This window comes from Drosophila teissieri, chromosome 2R (genome assembly GCF_016746235.2).
Source record: "Drosophila teissieri strain GT53w chromosome 2R, Prin_Dtei_1.1, whole genome shotgun sequence".
Classification (NCBI taxonomy): Eukaryota; Metazoa; Arthropoda; class Insecta; order Diptera; family Drosophilidae; genus Drosophila; species Drosophila teissieri.
The window spans coordinates 19,221,817-19,244,552 of record NC_053030.1 but is presented as its reverse complement, the minus strand read 5'-3'; the positions used below and the strand labels follow the sequence as shown (position 1 = coordinate 19,244,552).

At 44.6% G+C, this 22,736-nt stretch overlaps 2 protein-coding genes across 6 annotated transcripts in view; both read left to right on the top strand.

The window, feature by feature from the left end:
- The window catches only part of LOC122612599 (mitogen-activated protein kinase kinase kinase kinase 5), a 48,713-nt gene extending 27,840 nt beyond the window's left edge, over window positions 1-20,873 (top strand). For 2 of the 5 annotated variants that reach the window (XM_043786314.1, XM_043786315.1), the window contains exons 3-15: window positions 4,989-5,409; window positions 9,728-9,826; window positions 9,934-10,232; window positions 11,019-11,106; window positions 11,863-11,926; window positions 14,568-14,606; window positions 17,147-18,329; window positions 18,391-18,517; window positions 18,582-18,935; window positions 19,001-19,444; window positions 19,510-19,731; window positions 19,794-19,920; window positions 19,987-20,873. In XM_043786314.1, the coding sequence (XP_043642249.1) occupies window positions 4,989-5,409; window positions 9,728-9,826; window positions 9,934-10,232; window positions 11,019-11,106; window positions 11,863-11,926; window positions 14,568-14,606; window positions 17,147-18,329; window positions 18,391-18,517; window positions 18,582-18,935; window positions 19,001-19,444; window positions 19,510-19,731; window positions 19,794-19,920; window positions 19,987-20,086 (3,567 nt within the window). In that variant the 3' untranslated portion in view covers window positions 20,087-20,873. The remainder of the gene's footprint in view (window positions 1-4,988; window positions 5,410-9,727; window positions 9,827-9,933; window positions 10,233-11,018; window positions 11,107-11,862; window positions 11,927-14,567; window positions 14,607-17,146; window positions 18,330-18,390; window positions 18,518-18,581; window positions 18,936-19,000; window positions 19,445-19,509; window positions 19,732-19,793; window positions 19,921-19,986) is intronic. The other 3 variants (XM_043786318.1, XM_043786319.1, XM_043786316.1) reach the window with 3 other exon arrangements.
- Window positions 20,874-21,279: 406 nt separating this feature from the next.
- LOC122613893 (ribosomal RNA-processing protein 8) lies at window positions 21,280-22,555 on the top strand. The gene has a single exon (XM_043788309.1). It carries the CDS (start codon window positions 21,339-21,341, stop codon window positions 22,419-22,421), a length of 1,083 nt encoding a protein of 360 aa, XP_043644244.1. The 5' UTR covers window positions 21,280-21,338; the 3' UTR covers window positions 22,422-22,555.
- The last annotated feature ends 181 nt before the right edge of the window (window positions 22,556-22,736 follow it).

Genomic DNA, 22,736 nt, shown 5'->3' with positions numbered 1-22,736 from the left:
GTTTGCATATTTCATGGCGGCGTGCTAAACAGAAGTCCGAATGTGGATTATCTCGCAATTAAACCAAAGGCATATTTAGCTGCATTTTTTTTTATTTTGCACATGCATTTGGGGTTCATGCGGGGTTCAAATGTCGCACAAAGCACTTGTGGTTCATTACCACCCAGCTGGTAGATGGGTGTTAAATGGGGGGCCCACTCCCCACTCCATTGCAAATGCGCGAATAAACAATTTGGAAAGCTGACATAATGCCCGCATTAACCGACAAAACCGACAGCGAAAAATGGCAAATATTTGCGGCGGAAAGTACTCGTACATGTGGCGAATGGGGAGCCGAAATCGGAAAACAGAAAACATCAGTGAAAGAAGCTTTTCCCAAATAAGCTGCGCGAAGAAACCAAAACAAAAAGAGCATGATGAAAAAAAAACGAGTGTGCTATATGCTATATTTGGCGTGGGCGGAGGCGTTGAAGTGGGCGTGCCAACGGCAAACACAGAATTTGTGCGCTGCATGAAAATATTGCACAATTCTATCTTTATTGCTCGCAATGTTGAATCAGTTGGGATAGTCCCTGGAACAAATAATAAAATTCTGTAGAAACAGATTTATGCAGTCTGTCTGAAATCAAGTCGTTACTTTTACAACATATTTCCAAAAAGGGGGTAAACTTAATAAAGTTATGTACACATGTTATGTACATATTCCAGTGAATAAAGTACCAGAGATCTCGACATTCATACGGACAGACAAACGGACGGACATAGGCTCATGACTACATAGATACTACGACGTATATTGTCACTTTTATTGTTTCCGGTGTAGTTTGGCTCATCATTTAAAGCACACATATACTGCGGAGGCTCATCCAATATCGATTGGCATTTTGATTGATTGATTGCCGCATATTTTTTGGTCAGCCCTCGAACCATTAGCCCATTGTCTCGCCGAGTGACAAATTTGTTCAATTTCCCGCCCATTTATTGTACCGCCTGCCGCATTCCGCATTCCCGGCAAGCAGAAAAACGCTGGACGAGATGCCAGCGTTGTCCCTTGGCAATGACCCAGACCCCCAGAGCCACCAGAACCACTTGAGATATTCCCCTGGCCATCCAGTTTTTTGTGCTCTTGGCAATGCGTGAAAATTGCTGGTAAATTGCGAGCTCATCGATAAACTCGAGTGGCTAATTTGAGCTATCTGAGTCGCTCGAAAACGAAAAGTCTCTCAAGTGCTCCGTCCGGCATCAAGTGTTCGCTTATGGAGGAGTGCGAAATGTAGAAATTTAGGCACTGAGATGGCCGATCAATAACGTAATTCAATTTCAATTGTACGTGCGCAAGAACAAAGTGCATTTAAATTTCCGGGCAAATTGAATTAAGATCGCAATTTGGCGTTGGCAGCAACGCGACCTTTTCTCGAATTAAATCATAAATTATTTCCGTCAAATGCAAAACAAATGAATGAGGTCGAAGGGGGAAAGGGGGAGAGGAGAACAGAAACGTGCACAATTTTGAGCTGTACAATTTTAAGCTCTTTTCATTTTGGTCCGCTAAATTAATTTCACCGTGAAAGCCCTGAAATGAAATTAAGCCTGCGTGTCCAGTGGCCAATGACCCACCACTTGCACTGCGCACAGTGAACATTCACTAGAGTTCCACGGAGTTCCTCGTTTTTTATCTTTTTGAACAGATGAAAAAATTAAATATTTCAACAACGAAGAAATCCCATTTATTTATACATAATTCTACCATTTAATTCCGCAATATTATTTTAAAGTAACATACAATACCTTCCCTGAATACGAATATAAATATATCTGACTTCAATTAAGTTACATAAAAAGACTTATTATGTCTTTAATGAGACACACAAATCAGCATATATTTAATGCAAATAAAATCGATGGCTTTTAAGTCCATATTATTTATTACACGTGATTGAGATGCACAATTTATATACACGTTATAATGTATGGGAAATCCTATTTTGCGGACATAAAAGTATATATAAAAAAGTCGGCAGATGGAAAAGATTATTAAATACAATAATATTATAGGGTAATCGCAATGGCGAAGAAAATGAGAAACTGAAAACTGGAACGTTAAGTTCGGGGTTTATAAACATTACACTTTTTCGACTGCCCGTGCAATTAGCAAACAATGCAGGATGAAAAATTCCGGCTTAACGCGTAATATCCATTACAGACATAATGTGAAAAGTAGGGCGAACGGTGGAAGGAGTGAACCCTTTTGCCCAATGCGAAAAGCCGCAAGAGGAAAGAGCGAGGAGGTAAGAGGAAGGATAACTCTGCTCCTGGGTCCGCTGGCCTGCTCATGCATATGAGCATATGTCGGAAATTGTAACGATTACATGCCGGACACACACACACACAGGAAATGGCGTAGCCATGCAGCCGCCCAGCTTGCCACCCACCGCACACTGATGATCCTCATTGATTGCTTACATCTCGGTTTGCGTAAAGGAAAAAAGTGTAGCATACATTACAGCGCAAATTTGCTCTTTCCCTCGCATATTTCCATAATAATTACCGTATTGCAATGACTCCTTAACGACCATCGGACAATGATTTAATGCATATTTAATTAAAATAAATACGTCAAGTGCTGCCGGAATCAATCGCCGCTTGACTCGCTGTAACTGAACCCGAAATAAATCATTAAAAGTTTGTTTGCCATCACTTTTGAAGCGGTGCAGCACTGCACTTTTGCGCCGGGCAAAGTGCGAGGCGAAAATGTTGGCGAAGACGTTGACGTTGGCGCAGCTCATTATAAATTTGTTGATGCTGCATATCTGCTTCTTGGGCGCCACGAATGGCAGGATGGTAGAATGGCAGAATAGTTGGATGGCAGGATAGCAGGATGGCAGGATGTGCTGTGCTCGCTTCCTTTCGAGCCATCGAAGCAGAAGCCCAGAAGCAGCAGCAGCAGCAGCTCCTTTCCCTTTTTGGCTTGTGCATATCAGCAGCTTTTTATGCTTACCGCAGTTGATGGGGGCGGGGCAGTCTTCCGCCTTTCCCGCTCCACTTTCCCCATTTCCCTACTTCCAGCTTGCTGCCTCAACACATTTCATTTTCATCTTTGTGTTGCGGCAGCCGCAGGGAACTTGTCTAGAAATCACGCATAATTTATTTACCATAAACAAGATGAGTAACAAGAAAAGCCGACGATGGCCGCCTGTCAACTGGAATGGGCAAGAATCAGACAGAGAGGGGGAAAGGGGAATGCCACACAGGCGGAGATGGAGGATGGGCGGCAGGATATGGAGGACCTGCTGCGATAAAGTATGGCATAGCATTTTTGGAAGCCAGCCCAGATTGCAATAAAAGCATCAAAAATGCAACAATGCTGCTGCAGGAGCAGCAAATGGAAAACGGTGCACAGAAAAGCAAGGACAAGCAATCAGATGCGAAAAAAGCAGAGGCAAAATAAACAAACTAAGCTCGATTGAAGCTGCTGCAGTGCAATAAAAATCGCTTTATCTTCATTAAGTCGAGCAAGATATCATTGCAAAAAACAAAAAACAAAAAAAAAAGAAATAACACACACTTTTGCAGAGGGAAGAAGACAAACAAGCGAGCTGGAGCTACCGCATTGAATAATAAATGCAACGAAAATAAAAATAAGAGCTCTGCGCAGGAGGAAAGGCGGAGAAAGCCCAAAAAGGGGGCGGGGTAGATGGCGAAAGGAGGAGGAGAAAGCGGTGTGGGCGTGGGCGTATAAAGTACATGACGCAGGGATAAATGGTGGAATCGTGTACACATACACCAGCACACGGACGTCAAGGATAAAGGTAGCCGGATGGCAGGTGAAGGGCTGAAAGTGGATACCACATGCATTGTTGTCCCTGCGTGGGTGTATCTCTTACTCTGCCTGTGTGCAGCTTCAACTTCATGTCCTCCAAGGACCTGCCTTCGTCCTCCCCCCTTCTCCTTATTTGGCTCAAACACAAACGAAGCGAACCGTGGCGAAATTATTACAGTCTTAAATGGAATCTACCAGTCACAGCGGCCACATCCGGGCCAAATTACATTTTGGCCTAATGATCAGATGAACAGTACTGAAAATCTCTTTACAGTGTCCTTAAAATCGTTTGCAGGCTATAATCCTGTTGTTTAAGGCTCTCTCTCTCTTTTACAATTCCCATTTTATTTAAGAATATCGATGAGCTCATTCAAAAAATGTTTACTTATCTTAAATGATTAATCACCCTAGTTTTTCCAGTTTATTTTCCATTGTAAAATTGCAATTTGTAACTGCACTACGTGGTGCTATTAAATTCATGAATACACACTTTTCAAAATATTTCTTTCTTTCACTTTACTATACAATAGCATGTTAAAATAACACCTTTAATGTTTACCTTTATGTATTTTTAATTTTTCTTTTGAAAACTCTGTTTTTACCCCAGGTATTATTATTATTTCTGCACAATTATTCATTGTCTTACAGTGGGAAGGGAACATGAAACCGATTTAACTCTGCCGTCTTGCCTGGCAACCTTTTAATATTCCTTGCAGGCACTCGCAGATTTCCACTTGACGACGTCGACGATGATATGGGCTTGCCAATGGGAATGGCATTGGGTGAAAGAAAGGATTTTGGGGGGGAAAAACTTTACCTGCAGGCGATTGTTCTATGCAAATACTATGGACCATTGGCTGTTTGGTGGTTTTGGGTGGTTTTGGTTGGGTTTGGGTGGCAAATTGCGAAGTGGTTACAATGCATTTTTATGTGCAAGAGCGCGCGAGCTAAAAATTTATTGAAAACGAGCAGGAATATTTGCATGAATGAAGATGAACAGAGAGGCGATGCCCCAGATGCTGCAGGTGTGTGCAGCCAATCAAAAATTCCAGCCCGCCAACGGCACACAATCCCCATCCCCACCCCCCTATATAATCTCCATATTTTCATTGACTTTTTGAGAAGCATCGGTATTGATTCAAGGCAATCTCTCACTGATTTCTTGCAGGCGAAACGAATACAGAGCAATGAGCTGGCTGCCATCAAGGTCATCAAGCTGGAGCCCTCCGACGACATACAGATTATCCAGCAGGAGATCATCATGATGAGGGACTGCCGCCACCCGAACATCATCGCCTACTACGGCTCGTACCTGCGCAGGGATAAACTCTGGATATGCATGGAGTTCTGTGGTGGTGGCAGTCTGCAGGACATCTACCAGGTGACTGGTCCCCTCACCGAAGTCCAGATCGCGTACATGTGCCGGGAGACACTCAAGGGACTGGAGTACCTGCACTCCATGGGGAAAATGCACCGGGACATCAAGGGTGCGAATATCCTGTTGACGGAGTACGGCGATGTCAAACTGGCGGACTTTGGTGTTTCAGCGCAGATCACGGCCACAATTAACAAACGCAAGAGCTTCATAGGTGAGTAAGCCATATCATTTAAGAAGATATATGTATATGAGGAAAAACGATAGTTCAGCACAGCATTTAGCAGAAGAGACATTTGCAATATCGATTGGCATCAAGGAATTTAAGTAGTGGGCGGGGCGTGGCTAGGTGTCCTGCCACACAAAGTGTTTATCATTATGAAATGCCGTTTTGTGGCAAGCAAACCGAAGCATCAAAGCAGAAAAATGCGAGGAGAGTATCCTGACAGGAGCAACAATTGCGTTGAACGCTTCCAAACGCTTCGCACCCATGGAGCAGCTGTCAGAAGTGACAAAGCACAAATAACACAAAATAATACAGGAAGGAAAGATGAAAATTAGACACGGCAGGGGAAATCAAGTATACGTCCGAGTGGTTCCATGCCACAACCACTTGGAAATGTTGAAATGTTGTCCATTCGCTGAATGGAGTCTCCAATTGAATGCAATTCAATTAGGAGTAGCATTATAATGGCTCCGGCAAGGAATTCTCAAATATAATCAAAAAGCAATGCCGGCGGTTCCAAAGGGAACAATTCAATTTGAGGAATATTTCAAATGCAGGCGACGTAAAAAATGTATACAAAAAGCAAAAACCTGTGGGGGGGTGGAGACTTACTGGACAAAAAGTAGCTGACCAGCAGGTGGCCAGTCTGGCACATTGTTTGCCATCCTGGGGGGGGAACAAAAAAAAAAAGAAAAGAGGGAGTTTTCCGGCCAACTTTGTTGTCGACGTCCCAAAGTGAAGCACAAAAGCAAATAATTTGTGAAAAATGTCGCAATTGGAGAGTCGACGTCTTAGTTCGCTGGCCACATCTTTTGTGGGCTGTTCAGCCCACAAACCCTCAAAGTCGTCCTTAACCTTTCCCTCCTTCCACTTCAGCTAAGCATTTTCGCCACTAATGGAATTCAGCTTCTCTGCAGCTTTTCTGCTGCAATGAGCAGCGTTAAGCTGCTTTCTCGATTCCAGCGAAGAGATTTCCTCAAAAGGGACACACGAAAAATATGAAAAAGTCTTTGATAACCACTATTAAATGCTTTATTGGAACATAAGTAAAGATCGTTATGGAAATAATCATACAAGGTTATTTAAGGAGGAATCTCCAATCCTTTTTCGATGTACTTTCCCTCGCCAAGTTATCTAATTTAAAATGCCTGCCAGGGGCTTAAAGACGTTGATGCCGGGGCAACGGGGCGTATACGCAATTTGAATGTAAATAGGAACTTATCAGTCACAAGCCATGTGCGGCTTAAAAGGGAAAAGGGGGGGTGGTGGCCTGCAAGGGGGTGTAGTTTGTCATGACAACTTGCAATCTAAGGGCGAACAGACGAAGCGGCGATGATTTGCATGAGCCACCATTTTTTCGCTCGTCATCTCAGGGAACGGAGACTCTTTTTCCAGACTTCCAAGACTTTGCAAATGAGATTTTGCGGTTAGGCGGGGGGCCATCAGTTAAGCTCCCCAGAAGTGCCACAGCCCCACTGGCCGTGCACAATTAATTATTTGAAATGCCTTTCGCTCGGCACTTAATTAAAATTCGCACAACCCTTCATCGGGCCGTTGACACTCGCCAGCTAATTAAGTTATGACAGCTGGCTCTTCACTCGCTTCGTGTCCTTCATTTTGCCGAAGAAAAGAGCCATGGAGTGTCCTGGCGCTAATAAAATCTAAACCAAGTTAAAGTTCATGACATTTTCTCTTACTGAATAGCTAGCTCATAAAAACCGGCATTTGATTTGATTTCATTTACGCCAAATTGGATTTCATCCTACTCCGACAAAGCAGTTGAATTTTTAATGGCGACTTTTGTCCTTTGAGTTCGTCGTAAAAGCGTAAAGCTGCCATAAAGCAAGCTCCCGCAGCGCTAATTTGATTCCAGATTTATTTGAATGGACAATCCCGCAGTTGGTTGCCAGTGCATGTGATTAATGGACTGCAATTTGTGCAACGAAAAATGCCAACAAAAAAGTACGCACTATATACTATACACACGTACAGCCAGGACGAAAGAGAGAGGCAACTCAACTCAACTCAACTCGCCAAGTTTAACGACCTTGAGGTTGCCAGGATCCTTTGTTTCCTTTTGGCTCTTTGTTGCCACTTTTGGCTGCATTTTCATGACGTTTTCGAGCTGAGCGAGCATCTTTTGTGGCATGTCAATGTGGCAGTGTTAGTGACAGCGATTCGAGTGGGTGGCTAGGTTGGATGGGTGGCTAGGTGGTTAGGTGGCCGATTGTTTGGTATCTCCATGCCACACTATCTACCCCTATTTGTGTGTGAAGCTGTCAAACAATGTGACGTCCGCTTACTGTTATCATTCCGAGTGCTCTTCACTCCAGCGTCACAATGCCATTGTGTCTGCGTAGTTGTTGCCATTTCAGATGTTGTGGCGACTGCTGTGACAAATGCGGTGATAAGTACACACCAACACCACCACCCACACACACGCACCCGCTCTTTTATAACCCCATCCATCCCAATGTCTGCACAGGAGCACGAGGTCAACGGCGAATCGTTTGCACTCCATGCATATGCACATAAGTCAATTGCTGAGCTTCTATCGATTGTTACAATGGCAGATATTCACGCTTTTTGAGGTTGCATCTTTTTGGGGAAACCCAATGTACGCACTGAGAAAAAATGCTTAGAGGATTATAATTTAATTAAATTTGATTTTGAAGCAAAAGTTTTTTCCGAGTGGAAAGTCAGTTACCTAAAGAGCTTCTTTCCCAAATGTATCCAAAATATTATCTTAAAGAGTGGTTTCCACAGCAAGAAGTCACAATCAGGGCAATGTTTTATTTTCTCTGTGAATCCTCGTCCTTGCAGCCAAGATAAACAAACAACCGAGATGAAAAAGGAGTTGGCACAGGCAGAAAGAAAAACGTGAGGAGAAAAAAAGCACGAGTAGCTCGTGGTGGTGGCGACAGCTTGGAGCTTTTATTATTCAATAAAAAGGTGCTTACGCTTGTGTTTAGTGTCATTAACAAGTCAATGGCAACACACGATGAGCAGAAACTTCCACCTCGGCGACCCTGAGCCGCACCGCCCACCCATTTGCCACCCACTTTTGCCCATTCAGCCGCAGTTATGCCATAAACATGAATATGCGTATGTGTGTGTGGGTGTGTTGGTGTGTGTGGGAGGTCCTTAATGCTTCCCAGTTCGCGAGTTGACGGAAATGCGTCTTGGCATTAAATAGATGCAGAAACCTAAAAGCCTGCCGCCATTTGTTTTCTGACATTTAATTCAGCTGCTCCCTGTCTCCTTTAAAGCCAGTGCGATTTTGTTCTTCCTTTTTTTTGCTCCTTTTTTCAGCAATTAACAAAATGATACTTGACTGGCTGTTGTTGCTGTCACTTTGTGGATAATATTGCTTTCTCTCGCCGTAGCTGTATGTGTGTGTGTGTTCTTGCGTATCAGTTTCTCTGTGTGTGTGTTTGCGCACTTGTTTGTGTTGGCCTTTAATTAAAATGCATGCGAAAGTTCAGTTCAGGGAATTCGCATTGCTTCGCATTGCTTGGCTGCTTTCAATTCAGACTTTCGATTCCGCATCACTTTGCCGGATCGAAGCTCAAACAAGAGCGGAAACAATGATGACGATGATGAGGTGATGAAGGAGGTGCGGGTATTTCCCCGGGGTGCAAAACCGAAAACCGTAACTTCAACTTGGCCATGGTATCAAAGAGCCGGCATCAAACCTGATTTTCCACCTTCGTTGTGGTTTAATTAAATTGAAAATACAATTAACTGCCACGACGACTTCCACTCATCCACTTGTCAAGTGAGAGGAAAATTAATTTTCTCGTGGCTGCCATCCATCCAAGGAAACTACTCCAGCAGATGCTGTTACTATGCTGCTTACTGCTGCTGCTGCTGCTGTTGCTGTTGCTGCTGGTGCGGCAAAATTGTTGCCTGGCTGCAACATGGCGTATGAGTAATGGACGCATTAGCTGTTCCACTCCTTGTTGCGATCATAAAACGTGCGCCCGAAATGAAGAGCAAAATGTGTCGCAAATGCCATTACCACCCACACGGCTTTGATTACCACGCTCTGCATAATTCAGCAATTTGTTTATTTGCACAATTGTCACATTGTCGCATAAAAAACGCTAATTAAATTAAATAAAAGCGCTTTTGGACGGGGCACAATGAATAAATGCGACCAACATAATCGGCGGCAATGAAATTAAATGTGTGAATGTTGCATAATTAGCTGAGGCAGCAAAACCATATGGGTATCGATAGCATGGATATTTATATAATCAGTTTTTTAACCCCTTTTTTTAATAATTATTTTAACTCATTTTAGGTACGCCCTATTGGATGGCTCCTGAGGTGGCAGCCGTGGAACGCAAGGGTGGCTACAATCAACTATGTGATATTTGGGCCTGCGGCATAACCGCAATCGGTAAGTGTTTTTATTCCGAAATATTTCATGTTAAATTTTGACATGATATGTAATGTATAGTGCTGGTAGAACAATCACTTATGAGCATTGTAATATTATTGAAACAGAACTGGCTGAATTGCAACCGCCCATGTTCGATTTGCACCCGATGCGCGCCCTATTCCTGATGTCGAAGAGCGGCTTCAAGCCGCCCACTCTGAACAACAAGGACAAGTGGAGCCCCACCTTCCACAACTTCATCAAGACGGCGCTGACGAAGAACCCGAAGAAGCGACCCACCGCCGAGCGCCTGCTGCAGCATCCCTTCGTCCAGTGCGAGATGTCCTTGCGGGTGGCCAAGGAGCTGCTGCAGAAGTACCAGAGTCCCAACCCGCAGTTCTACTACTATCTCGATGGCGATGAGGAGGTGAGTGCCGGCCACCACTGGTCCCCCACTGGGCAGGAATGGGGTCAGATAGTAGCTCTGTGGCTGGCACCAGCCACTTGGCACCTTTTGCGTAATTTATTTACGCTTTTAGTCCGGGGCTAAGCTGAAAAGCAAGAGGAAAGTTTTGCCAAGCCAAAGCTAAGAACTCCAGGAACTCTTCAGCACTTCGTTTCGTTTCGTATCGGGATTGGTCAACGATTTGGTGCGCCATTAAACACTTTCGGCAGCCTTATGTTTCTGGCTCTGCTCCTAATTCTGCTCCTGCTCCTGTTTCTGCACCTGGTTCTGGTCCTGCTCCTGCTCCTGCATCACTCGACCTAATTAATTGGTCGCCCAAGTCGGACGAAACTAATGCAGCTTGTCTAGACGGTTGGTCCCTAAGCTTATTTAACGACACTTGCAAATGCGAAATCAAATTTAAGTTTAATCGCTTCACCAGCAGGGACGGCCATTTTAAAGACATTTTCATGGCTCCCTTACAAGTCATAAATCTTCAATTTGTTTGGTTTCTGTTTTGACAAACTTTTTGAGCAGCCGTTGGCAAATAAGTTTCCCCACGTCCTTAGATATTCAAATTTTACTTAGAGCGCGAAAAGAAATAACGCATCACGCTCAAAAATCCCAATATGACTTTGATTTATGAGATTTTATCGCAGCCAGCGAAATTTTGTCGCCGCATGAGTGACGATGGTGCAGAAGGTCCATTCTCAAAGTGTGAATTCTAAAGTTTTCTTTTCTTTTCCATTCTTTTCACTTACTTTCCAGTCGGTGGCCGGAGTGCCACAACGCATTGCCAGCAAAATGACGTCACGCACCAATGGCGTGCCAGCGCAAAATCACACACTAAAAACAGGTGAGCTTATGGGTGAAATCTTAAAAAATCAGTAAATTACAATTATATGACAGGATTTGAGTTCTAAACTTTAAGGTTCCTATGCAGTTTCATAGCATACAATAAATTTTTTGCTTATTTGTGAAGGATGCGTTTCGTCACTACGTGTATTCATGGTGTTTACTACAATAATCTTAAAAAATCAGTAATGTACAATTTTATGTCAGGATTTAAGTTCTAAACTTTAAGGTTCCTATGCAGTTTCATAGCTAACAATAAATGTTTTGTTTATTTGTGAACGATATATGTGGTGCGCTTCGTCACTACGTGTATTCATGGTGTTTAATACATTAATCTTAAAAAATCAGTTAAATAAAATGTTATGACAGGATTTGAGTTCTAAACTTTAAGGTTCCTATGCAGTTTCATAGCATACAATAAATGTTTTGTTTATTTGTGCAAGATTTATGTGGTGCGCTTCGTCACTACGTGTATTCATGGTGCTTAATACAATAATCTTAAAAAATCAGTAAAATACAATTATATTACAGGATTTAAGTTCTCAACATTAAGGTTCCTATCCAGTTTCATAGCACACAATAAATGTTTTTTTTTATTCGTGAAAGATTTATGTGGCGCGCTTCGTCACTACGTGTATTCATGGTGTTTAAAATGTTCAATTTTCCTTAAATCCAACTTATAGTTAATTATACCCATTGTGAAAATAATTCCTATCTCAATTTATATCTAATATCTACATATTTTTCACCCACAAAGGCATGACGACGAACTCCACGTGGAATGAGCGATCTTCTAGTCCCGAAACGTTACCCAGTGACATGTAAGTGCCGTCGAACTGCTTTTCCTACGCTTTTCACTCCGATTTGCCTGGACCTATGCTACAGTTTTGTCTATGGTTTTTCTTACTTGCGAGACGGCTTAGATCCGCTTCAGTTTTGGTACTTCGGTTTCAGTTCACACACACACACTATCTCTCACACACAACAAAAACAAAAGCACACACACTCACTCTACTATGTACATACACTTGTAAGCTTGTAAATGTTGTCTGTGGATTCAGCAGCGCTTTAAAATCACCCAGAACCATTGGAGCCATGGGAATTTTCCCCGCAGGGTGTGGATGCATCAGGCGAACCATTAGTTAAACAATTCTATAGCTATTTCCACGTTTTCTCTCTTTTCTGTACTTGTAGTCCCAGCGCCGAGCGATCAAAACCGAAATTGACCGGCACCCTGATTATGAACATGTCTTTAAGGTTAGCCAAAAAAAAACAAACTGAATAAAAGGGCCAAAAAAGGGGCTATATGCCAGCTGCTAAACTGCAGGCGAACGGCATTGCATGTTGCGCTTTTTATGCTGGCCAAAATGGAAACTTAAGGCCACAGCACGCGCCCTGTGTAATTTGCTCGAAACTTTGGGCTACTGCACAGTCAATTTTTTAGTTGCACGTTTCTGGGGAGCTGTAGCTGTGTGTTTACTTTCGTATTTTGCTGCTGCATTTTCATGTGTATATGGCTGCTACACACGCTTGCGCTTAGTTGCAGCTACGTGTCTCTGCCCCGGAAAATTCCTAACTTGTGCATTTTTCATCCACTCCACGGACGAGTGGCAAATCCCAGCACCCTCACTCCACTCCATTCCATTCGCTTACTGCATTCTCGGGATGTATAATTGCAAGTTGCAACCTGGCTTCCACGATTCCCCAGGCGGGCTTCAAACTTGTGGGCTATTTAATTGCCAGCCAGAAGTAATTACGTCAGGGGGCGCAAAAAAAAAAAACAAAAAAAAACCCTCCCAAGTATCCTGCAACATAATAATAATAAGCAGCCTTCAGCTCCCCGGATCAGCGTGGCGCGGAAAACAAGAAACTTGCAAGAAAAATCCCATGAAAAATTGGGGCTACAGCTACAGATAGATGGCAGAACTTGAAGCACTGAGCAGTGAGCAGTGAGTGGCAGGTTCGGGGGCGCGGGCAAAAGTTTCCAAGAAATCAATTAACGCAACAGCTAACTGGAGCGGGAAAACTGGAAGAGCAGAGGATAGATGGATGGCACATCAAGCATACGCCGAGTTGGCACGCAACTGCAGCTTCAATATGTCAAGTGCAGAGAGAACAATGCCAGCTGGGAGAAGTAGATCTCAGAAGTTCACAAAGTGACTAAAGATTTCTTAATAAGCATAGGTTTTTAATCAAAGCGGGATAATTAGTACAACTATTTAATGAAATGTAGAAACAAGCGATTTAAATAGCGCTTTAGAGAATCTTAAGTCTTGCGTACTTACAAAATGATTGTTTCTCAGTGTACTAGACGAATGAGGCGCCATTTGTCATTTTAAACGATTACACATTGTTGGGCGCCAATGAAGGGGAGTGGCACGTTTAATAAGCCCTCCTCGATGATGCTGCCGTGGTGGCATGGTGGCATGGTGGGTCGGAAAACGGGAGTGTGCAAGTGCTCGATTTGAGTTATGTGGCAAACACTTTGCGGCAGTCGCCACTCGAGTGGCGTCGCAGACAACAAAGCCAAGTCACCCTGTCTATATGCATGTGATAGCGCCTCCAAAAGGATCTCCTCCCTCTTCTCCCTCCCAAAGGAGCCCACTTTCGATGCTGATGCCCAATTTTATTGAAGCCATAAAAACGGCTGCGCCAATTTCGATGTACTGAGCGCTACTTACAAGCGACTTGCTGGCTGAGTGCCACGCCCCCCACCCACCGAGAACTACGCCCACATCCGGTGGCTTGTGGCGCCCGAAAAGTTTTCAAAAGCTGGCTCGTCTTACGCCTTTCCCTTTTCCTTGGGACCGCTCGACCGTCATGGTTAATTTCATTTAAACCGTCATAAGCAGAAAGTATAACAGGAATTTATTTTGTTTTGTTTTTTTTTTTTTTGCGGCGAGAGAGCCAAACAAAAAAAAAGGGAAAATTATTAATTGCCTAGGCGGCAGAGGAAAAAGATTATAATGGGGGAAAATGCGACAAGGAATGCCACATTTTTAATATCCCGTTTATGGGCTGCCTTTTTAAGTGGAGAAATGGGCTGCGCCAGATGACATTAGGCAGAATTATGAACATGGCAAATTAGCTGATGCGTTTAATTGGGCGTTACGAAGGTTAGTCATGCTCCCGAATTAGGAAATGTCCTTGGTGCGCTGGTGTTCAAGGATAATGGTTTAAATTTAACACGCATACACCAAACAAAAACAAAACCCCGTTTACAAACAACACACTGTGATATTTACAAGTTCTTGAGATTATTAATACTTTTGCTGTGATCTGAAAGTAGCTTTAGTTTTCCATTTGGGACTGCAGAATAATTTTTCGAAACTAACTTTTACTTTCCTATTTTTGTATTTTGTTCCACGTTTTTCTTATTACAAACTAAACACAATGAAATTTTCTGTTTATTTTATTTTTCCTTTTTTTCCGTATCTTTGTTTTTGTATTTGATTTTTGTAGGAGCCTCTTACAATATATTGATGAGGAGCTGAAGCTAAGGTAACTACACCCACCAATGTACCCCCTTAGACTCGAGCCTCGGCTCTCGGTGTGTCCAACTCCCCCAACAACCACGCCCCCCACCTAGTTCTAGCTGCCCCACACTAACCCCATCATATCTCATACTTTACACTCATAAGCACCGCCCACTTTTACACTGAAAGTTATAACTATCGGTCTGCAAAACAACACCAACTGTGAATTCATCATCTCTAAACTGAATAATACAAGAGTTAATATTAGAACTTGCTCCGAACTTATTATATAAACTTAAACCTTCTAAGGAAAGGTGTATAAAAGTATGCAGCAGTAAATGAATTTTGAAGCTGTGCTAAAGATAAATATATTAAAATTGCATATTTTTCATACTTTTAGACAAACTTTAGTTGGTTTTGTGCAACTCCACCATATCTTAACTGATTATCTCAGTGATTGTTGAAAGGCATTTTCTTTCTCTACACCAACTCTTCATTTGACTTTGATGTAGCATTAAGTTTACCTCTCCATGGGAATAAGTTATTTGTTGGTTCCTTTCCGCCACCTCTCATGTATGCACACACATGCAAATGAGTGTTTGCTATCCTGGCAGCCGTCAGATGCCAAACCACTGCCACACCCACGCACACACACACGCAGAATCCTCACCGCCGGAGCTGCTGCATCATTATCATTATGAACCAGGAGCAGCAGCTCATCTTGTGGCCACCTTGGTTTATTACCGGCCATCTGCCTGCCCCTCCCATACTCGTATAGTCCATACCCAAAAAAAAAGATGCTACATTTTCATTAGGTTTTCTTTTTTTTGGTATGCGTCCATTTAAACCGTATTAAGTTACGGTTGCCGTTGCTGTTCCTCTGCCATCTTATAAGTTAGTTCTTCTTGTTGCTCTCGCATTCTTTGTTTGGCCAACTTCTTTGTTTTGTCGGTTATTGTCTGGGCGAGGCTTTGTTCACTTGCGCCTCTTATTCCGCCTAAACTTTTGCCTTTGTCTATCGATGGAAAGCCGTGGGGAAAAGCGAGGAATTTCGAAAGATAGACGCAGCAAATATAAAACAAGCTAAAAAATAAGAAAAAACACACGTTGAGCATACGCACCGTGGGACGCCCGAAATGACCCCTTCGATGGCTCAATTATTTGGCCGGGCGCAAAACCAGAAAAGCAGTTCTCAACTAATTTATACGGAACAATTGGTTTATATATTTTTCGGGCAGAATTTATACATCGATGGGTCGCCATGAAAATCGCTCGATTTGTCCTGCCTTTGGACTTGGACCGTGGACCCTTTTCTCCCATGTTTATTGTTTATTTATTTGATGTGTGTGCAAATGGCCGTCGCATTGCTTTTATTGTTATTATTATTATTGGACAGCCAAGGTTTCTGTGCAAGCCAGTAATGCCACACACGTAGTGTTGATTTGTCCAACATAGGATTCGAAATGCTCTGAAATATGCAGCATTATTGGCCATCGCAGTGATTGAGGAGATTTCGGGGTGGTAAGAGGCTTCTGTTTTGGCCTTCGGACACAAGAAGATGGAAAACAAATTGCAATTATGCATCAACATCAACTGAAAATTCAGAAAACTAATTCGGCAAATGGAAAATGCGATTCCTTGGGCCAACTCAACTTTTCGTCTTGCCCTCTTCGCAAGCAGCTGTTGAGATTTTCCAGCAAATTCTGTTTGTTTTTGCTCGATTCCGACTTGTTTTATTTGGCCAACATTCCTCGCATTTTGTTTTTAGAATTCATTTTCCAAGCTTTTTTTTTTTTGTATTTCTCTTTTTCTTTTCTTTTTTTCCTTTTTTTTTTTTACATTTTTTGCTGATCTTTTTTTGTTTATTGTTTGTGTTTACTTCCCATGCTCTTTCTGTTGCTGTGCATTCATGTGCGAGGCAATTTTCTATTCAAGCATTTTCCATTTTCATTTGCGTGTGTGATTGTGAATGTGTTGCGATGTGTTTTGTGTATCTTTGAGCATTTGTGTTTTGCATCTCATGCATAATTTATAGCTTCATATTAGTTCATTTATTTATTTATTTACCTTGTGTCCAATAAAAAAAACAACAAAACAACAACCAACTAGGACACCAATCAGTGGGCTTAACCCACGCGGGTGGTGAATAATTTCATTAAAAGCGTAATCCGCTTAACACTCAACTGCCACCCTTGCGGTTTTGCCCATCGGGAGTTTATCAATTCGATTGCATGCCACAAAAAAAAAAAGAAGAAAACACACACAAACACAAATAAGGGACCCCAAATGCATGCCAAACAGGATGAGCCGGGGGTCAGCTCCTCCCTGCCTCCTCCTCGAACTCAACCACCACAACAGAACCACCCACCCAATCACGCTCTCACCACCAACCCCCCCGAACAACAAGAAATCGAAAAGCTATATAGCCACATAGCCATATAGTGTTTACCTAACCGATCGAAGAAGGATGCTCAACATCTCGGCTCTCTTTTCTCTCTCTCTCTCTCTCTCGCCTCTCTTCTCTTGATCTCTCGATTCCCTCCGCTTGTCTGAAACGCTCCGCAGAGCGACCTTGCCACTGAACAACGACACCAAAGATCCACTCGCCGCCGAGTGCAGCTGCTCCTCCCACAATGGCGGAGCCGCCGGAGGAGGCGGCGGAGGAGGAGGAGGAGGAGTTGGAGCAGGCGGGGCAGCCGCGAACGGCAGCAGCAGCAACAGCAGCGGAGGCGGAGCAGTCGGCAGCACTCATCATCAGCACCAACAGCACCACCAGCATCACCACCATCCGAATCATCTGCATCAGCATCAGTCTCATCAATTGCCGCAGCAGCAGCAGCAACAGCAGCAGCAGCAGGCACATCAGGCGGCACAGCAGGAACCCCATCCCCACCATCCAATGACCACGTCCATGTCTAGCGGCTTGGTGACCGCCAATGCCAATGCCAACAGCATCAGCTCGTCCGCCTCGCTGGCCTCCATGCCAGGTCTCACTGCCTACCTGGGCATGCGATCCCATGTGGTTGGCCACATGGGTATGGGATTTGGCATGGGTCTCGGCATGTCCAACCTGCGCACCACCAGCATCGATGCCGACGACGATGAACTGGTGGCTGCCGATGTGGCCATGAATAATGCTGCTGCCGCCGTTCCTGGGAACGGATCCGGTGCTGGCAACGGTTCCGGTTCCGGATCCGGTTGCTCCGCCTCTGCGGCGCACTATCTGCGTTACAGCAGCAACTACCGATCCGCCGCCGCGGCTCAGGCATCGCAGGCGGCACATCCGCACGTTAACTCCAATTCGAATTCAAATTCGAACAACGGCCATGGCCATGCGCCGATCACATCCAGCATCTCGTCCTCTGCGTCATCAGCTTCGTTTTATAATCGCCTCCTACTCCTCGATAATTCCAGCGGCGATGCAGTCGTAGGCGGCAACGGTGGCGGCAGCAGCAACATTACCAGCACCGGAGGAGTAGCAGGTGGCACCAATGGCCTCCTGGACAAGCACGAGCTGGATGCTCTACCCCAAGCGGCCACAAAGTCGGCCGGCGATGGCTTCTCGCATTCCAACAGCCCAGCGACGAATTCCGGAGCGGGAGCGACCGGATCCAGGGATAACGATGGACCCTCGTCGAGCAACTCCTCGCATCTCTACCAGAACCTGCTGAGAAGCAGCTCTGGAGAAACGCCAGCGGGATCGAGCTCGGCGAGCAATAACTGTGATTACCGGCATGAGAGCAACCAGGTGAGGCAACCAAACTTATAAAATGGGTTCAGCTTGTAACCACCTCTATGTTCATTCCCAGAATGGTCTGGAGGACTCGCCACGACGCCATAGCTCCATGGATCAGCTGATCGGGTTGCTCGAAAACATGGGCAAGTCTTCGAGGACACGCAGCCTGAGCGATGGCGGCACCCAGGACGATGACGAAGGTAGGTGCATGTGCAATATCCACAGAAAACCTAAATTAATTATTATCCTTTTTATAAAACACAGCGGAGAAGGAGGCGCAACCGGATCTGCTGAACAACACCCCACCGGTGCCACCGAAACGCTCCCACAAACGCCGCCACACGCCACCGCGACCCATCTCCAACGGACTGCCGCCCACACCCAAGGTGCACATGGGTGCCTGCTTCTCCAAGATCTTCAACGGCTGCCCACTGCATGTGCACTGCACCGCCTCGTGGATCCATCCGGAGACGCGGGACCAGCATCTGCTGATCGGCGCCGAGGAGGGCATCTACAACCTCAACATGAACGAACTGCACGACGCGGCCATCGATCAGTTGTTCCCGCGCCGCACCACCTGGTTGTATGTCATCAAGGATGTGCTCATGAGCCTGTCAGGTGGGTATCCGATTCTAGCATCGTTGGTTTAAGTTATACTTAACCCTATGTAATATATTTTTCAGGTAAATCCTGCCAGCTCTACAGGCACGACCTGGTGGCCCTGCACTCCAAGCAGACGGTACGCTTCTCGCTGCACATGAACAAGATCCCGGAGCGACTGGTGCCGCGCAAGTTCGCTCTGACCACCAAGGTGCCGGACACAAAGTGCTGCACCCAGTGCTGTGTCACACGGAATCCGTATAACGGATACAAATACCTGTGTGGAGCGACGCCCAGCGGCATTTTCCTGATGCAGTGGTACGATCCGCTGAACAAGTTTATGCTGTTGAAGCAGTGCGAGTGGCCAGCCACCAGTATTCAGGGCGGAGGTCACGGCTGCGTCCAGAACGGGCGCACACCCGTATTCGAGATGATTATCACGCCGGAGCTGGAGTACCCGATTGTGTGTACGGGTGTGCGAAAGGCCATGAACGGCTGCCTCAAGCTGGAGCTGATCAACATGAACAGTGAGTGCAATTAGTGATTGGAAATCAACGATATGCACAGATATAATGGAATTTCGTAATTGCAGGTGCCAGCTGGTTCCACTCGGAGGACCTGGAATATGACGCCATGGCCACGATGGTGCCGCGACGCGACCTGCTGAAGGTGGTGCGTGTGCACCAGGTGGAGAAGGACGCCATTCTGGTCTGCTACGGCAATCTGATTCAGGTGGTCACCCTGCAGGGCAACCCCAAGCAGCACAAGAAGATGGTATCGCAGCTCAACTTTGACTTCAACGTGGACAGCATTGGTAAGCTGCATTGGATATACATTTACAGAGAATATGCCCTACAGTGTGAGAATCGATTTCAGTTTGTCTACCGGACAGCGTTTTGGCATTCCATAAGCACGGCATGCAGGGAAAGTCGCTGCGCAATGGCGAGGTGACGCAGGAGATCAAGGACATGAGTCGCACCTACAGGCTGCTGGGCAGCGATAAGTATGAAAACCCTTGATTGTTGTTCTTCAGAACTCTTTAATAACTTGATATTTCTATTCCCATTAGGGTTGTGGCCTTGGAGAGCCAGCTGCTGAGGACCGGCTCCCTGGGCAGCGAGGAGGGACACGATCTGTACATTCTGGCCGGGCACGAGGCTAGCTACTAAGCTAATGGGCGCCCGCCCAATCCACTGTTATATTTTAAATATAATCCGGTTCACCACACAAGTTTTAAGGGCCGTCGCCGCCGTCGTCGTCAACTATTAACTGTAATTTAATTACTCGTAGGCTAAGCAGTGAGTTCACTGATCATAGATGACTAGAGAGAGCCAGTTGCATGTCGAGCGTTCGATAGCTTAGATTAGCGCAATTTTACAGCACCTAGAAGAGGCGGTCTTCGAAGAAGGGATCCACACTACCATGCACACTGACGGGGATACTCGGCCCGAATCGCTATCTTTAGATCTGCCGATCACTCGATATATTGAACGTCTGCGTCTACCCGATTCCGTTGTAGCTATATTTTTGTATTACAAAGAAATGCTTTAATTTATACAACTAACTTTAATCGCTACGTATAGTTATGTTAGAGATTTGTGTAAACGCTTCACAAAGCCAATAGATACGTTTCCAAATAGTCAGCCAGCAGGAGAATCCAAGTATACATACACTTAAACACACAATTATCCACACGATTCGAGATCCACTAAGGCAGTTAGAACTAAACAATTATATTTAGTCTATAGCAATTGTAAATCGCAATGTTTTTAGCTGGTTAAACTGCTTTCGATTGGCTCAAAACCGCAACGGAAAATGAAGAACGAGGAGTTGAAGGATGCGATATAGGAAGATGATACGGTTTGTTGGGAAACAAAACTAGTTAGTAAGACTTTTCTAACCTAGTAACACGAATTCAAAAACAAAATAAATGCAAATTAATGGTCTGTATCTGTATGTTAAACAAGTAAACTGATTGTCATAGTTACGGTTCTAGGCTATAAGATAAGCGATGAGAAAACAGACAACTTTCCGAACAGCACTTTTTGTCGATTGAGTTGTATAAATATTCTACTAGATGCTAAGTTAATTAGTTCATACGACAAAGCAAAAAACCGAAAATTACAAACTAATACGGAGAAAAACAAACAGATAAACTCACAAAATTGTTGAACTCTAGCTTAGTGCAAAAATAAAAAAAAGTACGTGAAAGAAATGGTGTTCTATTTGCTTAACAATTTTTAAATAATTTCAGATCAAAATTCGTGTACTATAAACATTTTTTGAATATCCCGCACTTTTTTGTGAAAACGCGTTAGGGATTTCCCAAAAATGCGTTTGTGTCGTTTTCGAAGAATACGGTAACTCACTTGAAGTGGACTTCACGTGTTTCCCGATTTGTTTACAATTTTCCGCCGCAAAATGCAGCCGTTCGAAGTGCCGCCCTGGGAGGCAGGAGCCGAAATCATTGAATTCAAACCGGTGAATCCCTCAGGAAATGGAGTCGCCGCCAAGAAGCCAAAGAAAAAGAAGCCCAAAAAGAAGAAGAGCGCCGTGCCAGAAGAAAATCCCAATGTGAACAAGACAGCGGGAAAATTCAGTTACCGACAGGGCGGCGGACCTCTGGCCCCGCCCCGAAACTTCTCGGATGATGATGATGACGATGACGACGATGTGGAGGATGGCATCCGGGCCATGCACAAGGTGAAGTCTGGCAGAATCGAGAAACAGCGAGCGCCAGCGCAGGCCACAAAAGGTGGCAAAAAGGAACTGAAACTGAAACCGCAGCTGGCCCATGCGGCTGTGGAGGCCATGGAGGCCACCAGCTCATCCACGCCGGCTGCCAACGCTCTGGCCAGTAAGCTGCAATCGGAACTCCTGGGCGGGCGTTTCCGGTACATAAACGAGCAGCTTTACTCGACGACCAGCCGCAAGGCGGAGGCACTTTTCCGCAAGGATAGCTCCGCCTTCGAGGCCTATCACGCTGGCTACCGCCAGCAGGTGGAGAAGTGGCCCACCAATCCGCTTAATCGCATCATCAAGACCATCAAGAAGGTGCCCAAAACAGCCATAATTGGCGACTTTGGTTGTGGCGAGGGCAAACTGGCGCAATCCGTGCCCAACAAGGTGTACTCCATGGACTTGGTGGCAGCCCGTAGCGACATCATTGCCTGCAACATCACGGATACGCCACTCCAAGCGCAATCTCTGGACGTGGCCGTATACTGCCTCTCACTGATGGGCACGGATCTGAACGAGTTCTTCCTGGAGGCCAATCGAGTGCTCAAGCTGCACGGCAGTGTCTACATAGCGGAGATTCAGTCACGATTCGAGGATGTGCGGGAGTTTGTTCGCTGCCTGAGTGCATGTGGATTCGATCTGATCAAGAAGGATGTGGCTGTTAACTATTTCTACTTCTTCCAATTCAAGAAGATGCGTCATGTGCCCAAGAACACCAAACTGAAGGCTTTCTCTCTAAAACCTTGCTTGTATCGCAAACGATAGGTTGATATTCTATTCGAATTAGTAGATTTCCGACTTGGCGAACTGTTGAAAATCCAAGACAGAGAATGCACTTATAGATAGTTACATTAACTTAATGTAGGAAACATAACAACCGCAATAAACATGAATTTTAACTAATGTGTTTGCATGTATTAGTATTTGTTTCAAACCGCTATAAAACTAATGATTCAAATGTTGTTATTCATATTTAAAAGCTAAAAATTGATGATAAGAGGTTATTTGTTTTAGCAACAAAAAAGAGGTACTGATTAAAACTTAAAATTGGATACAAGCAAATCAGATTTATAAAAGATT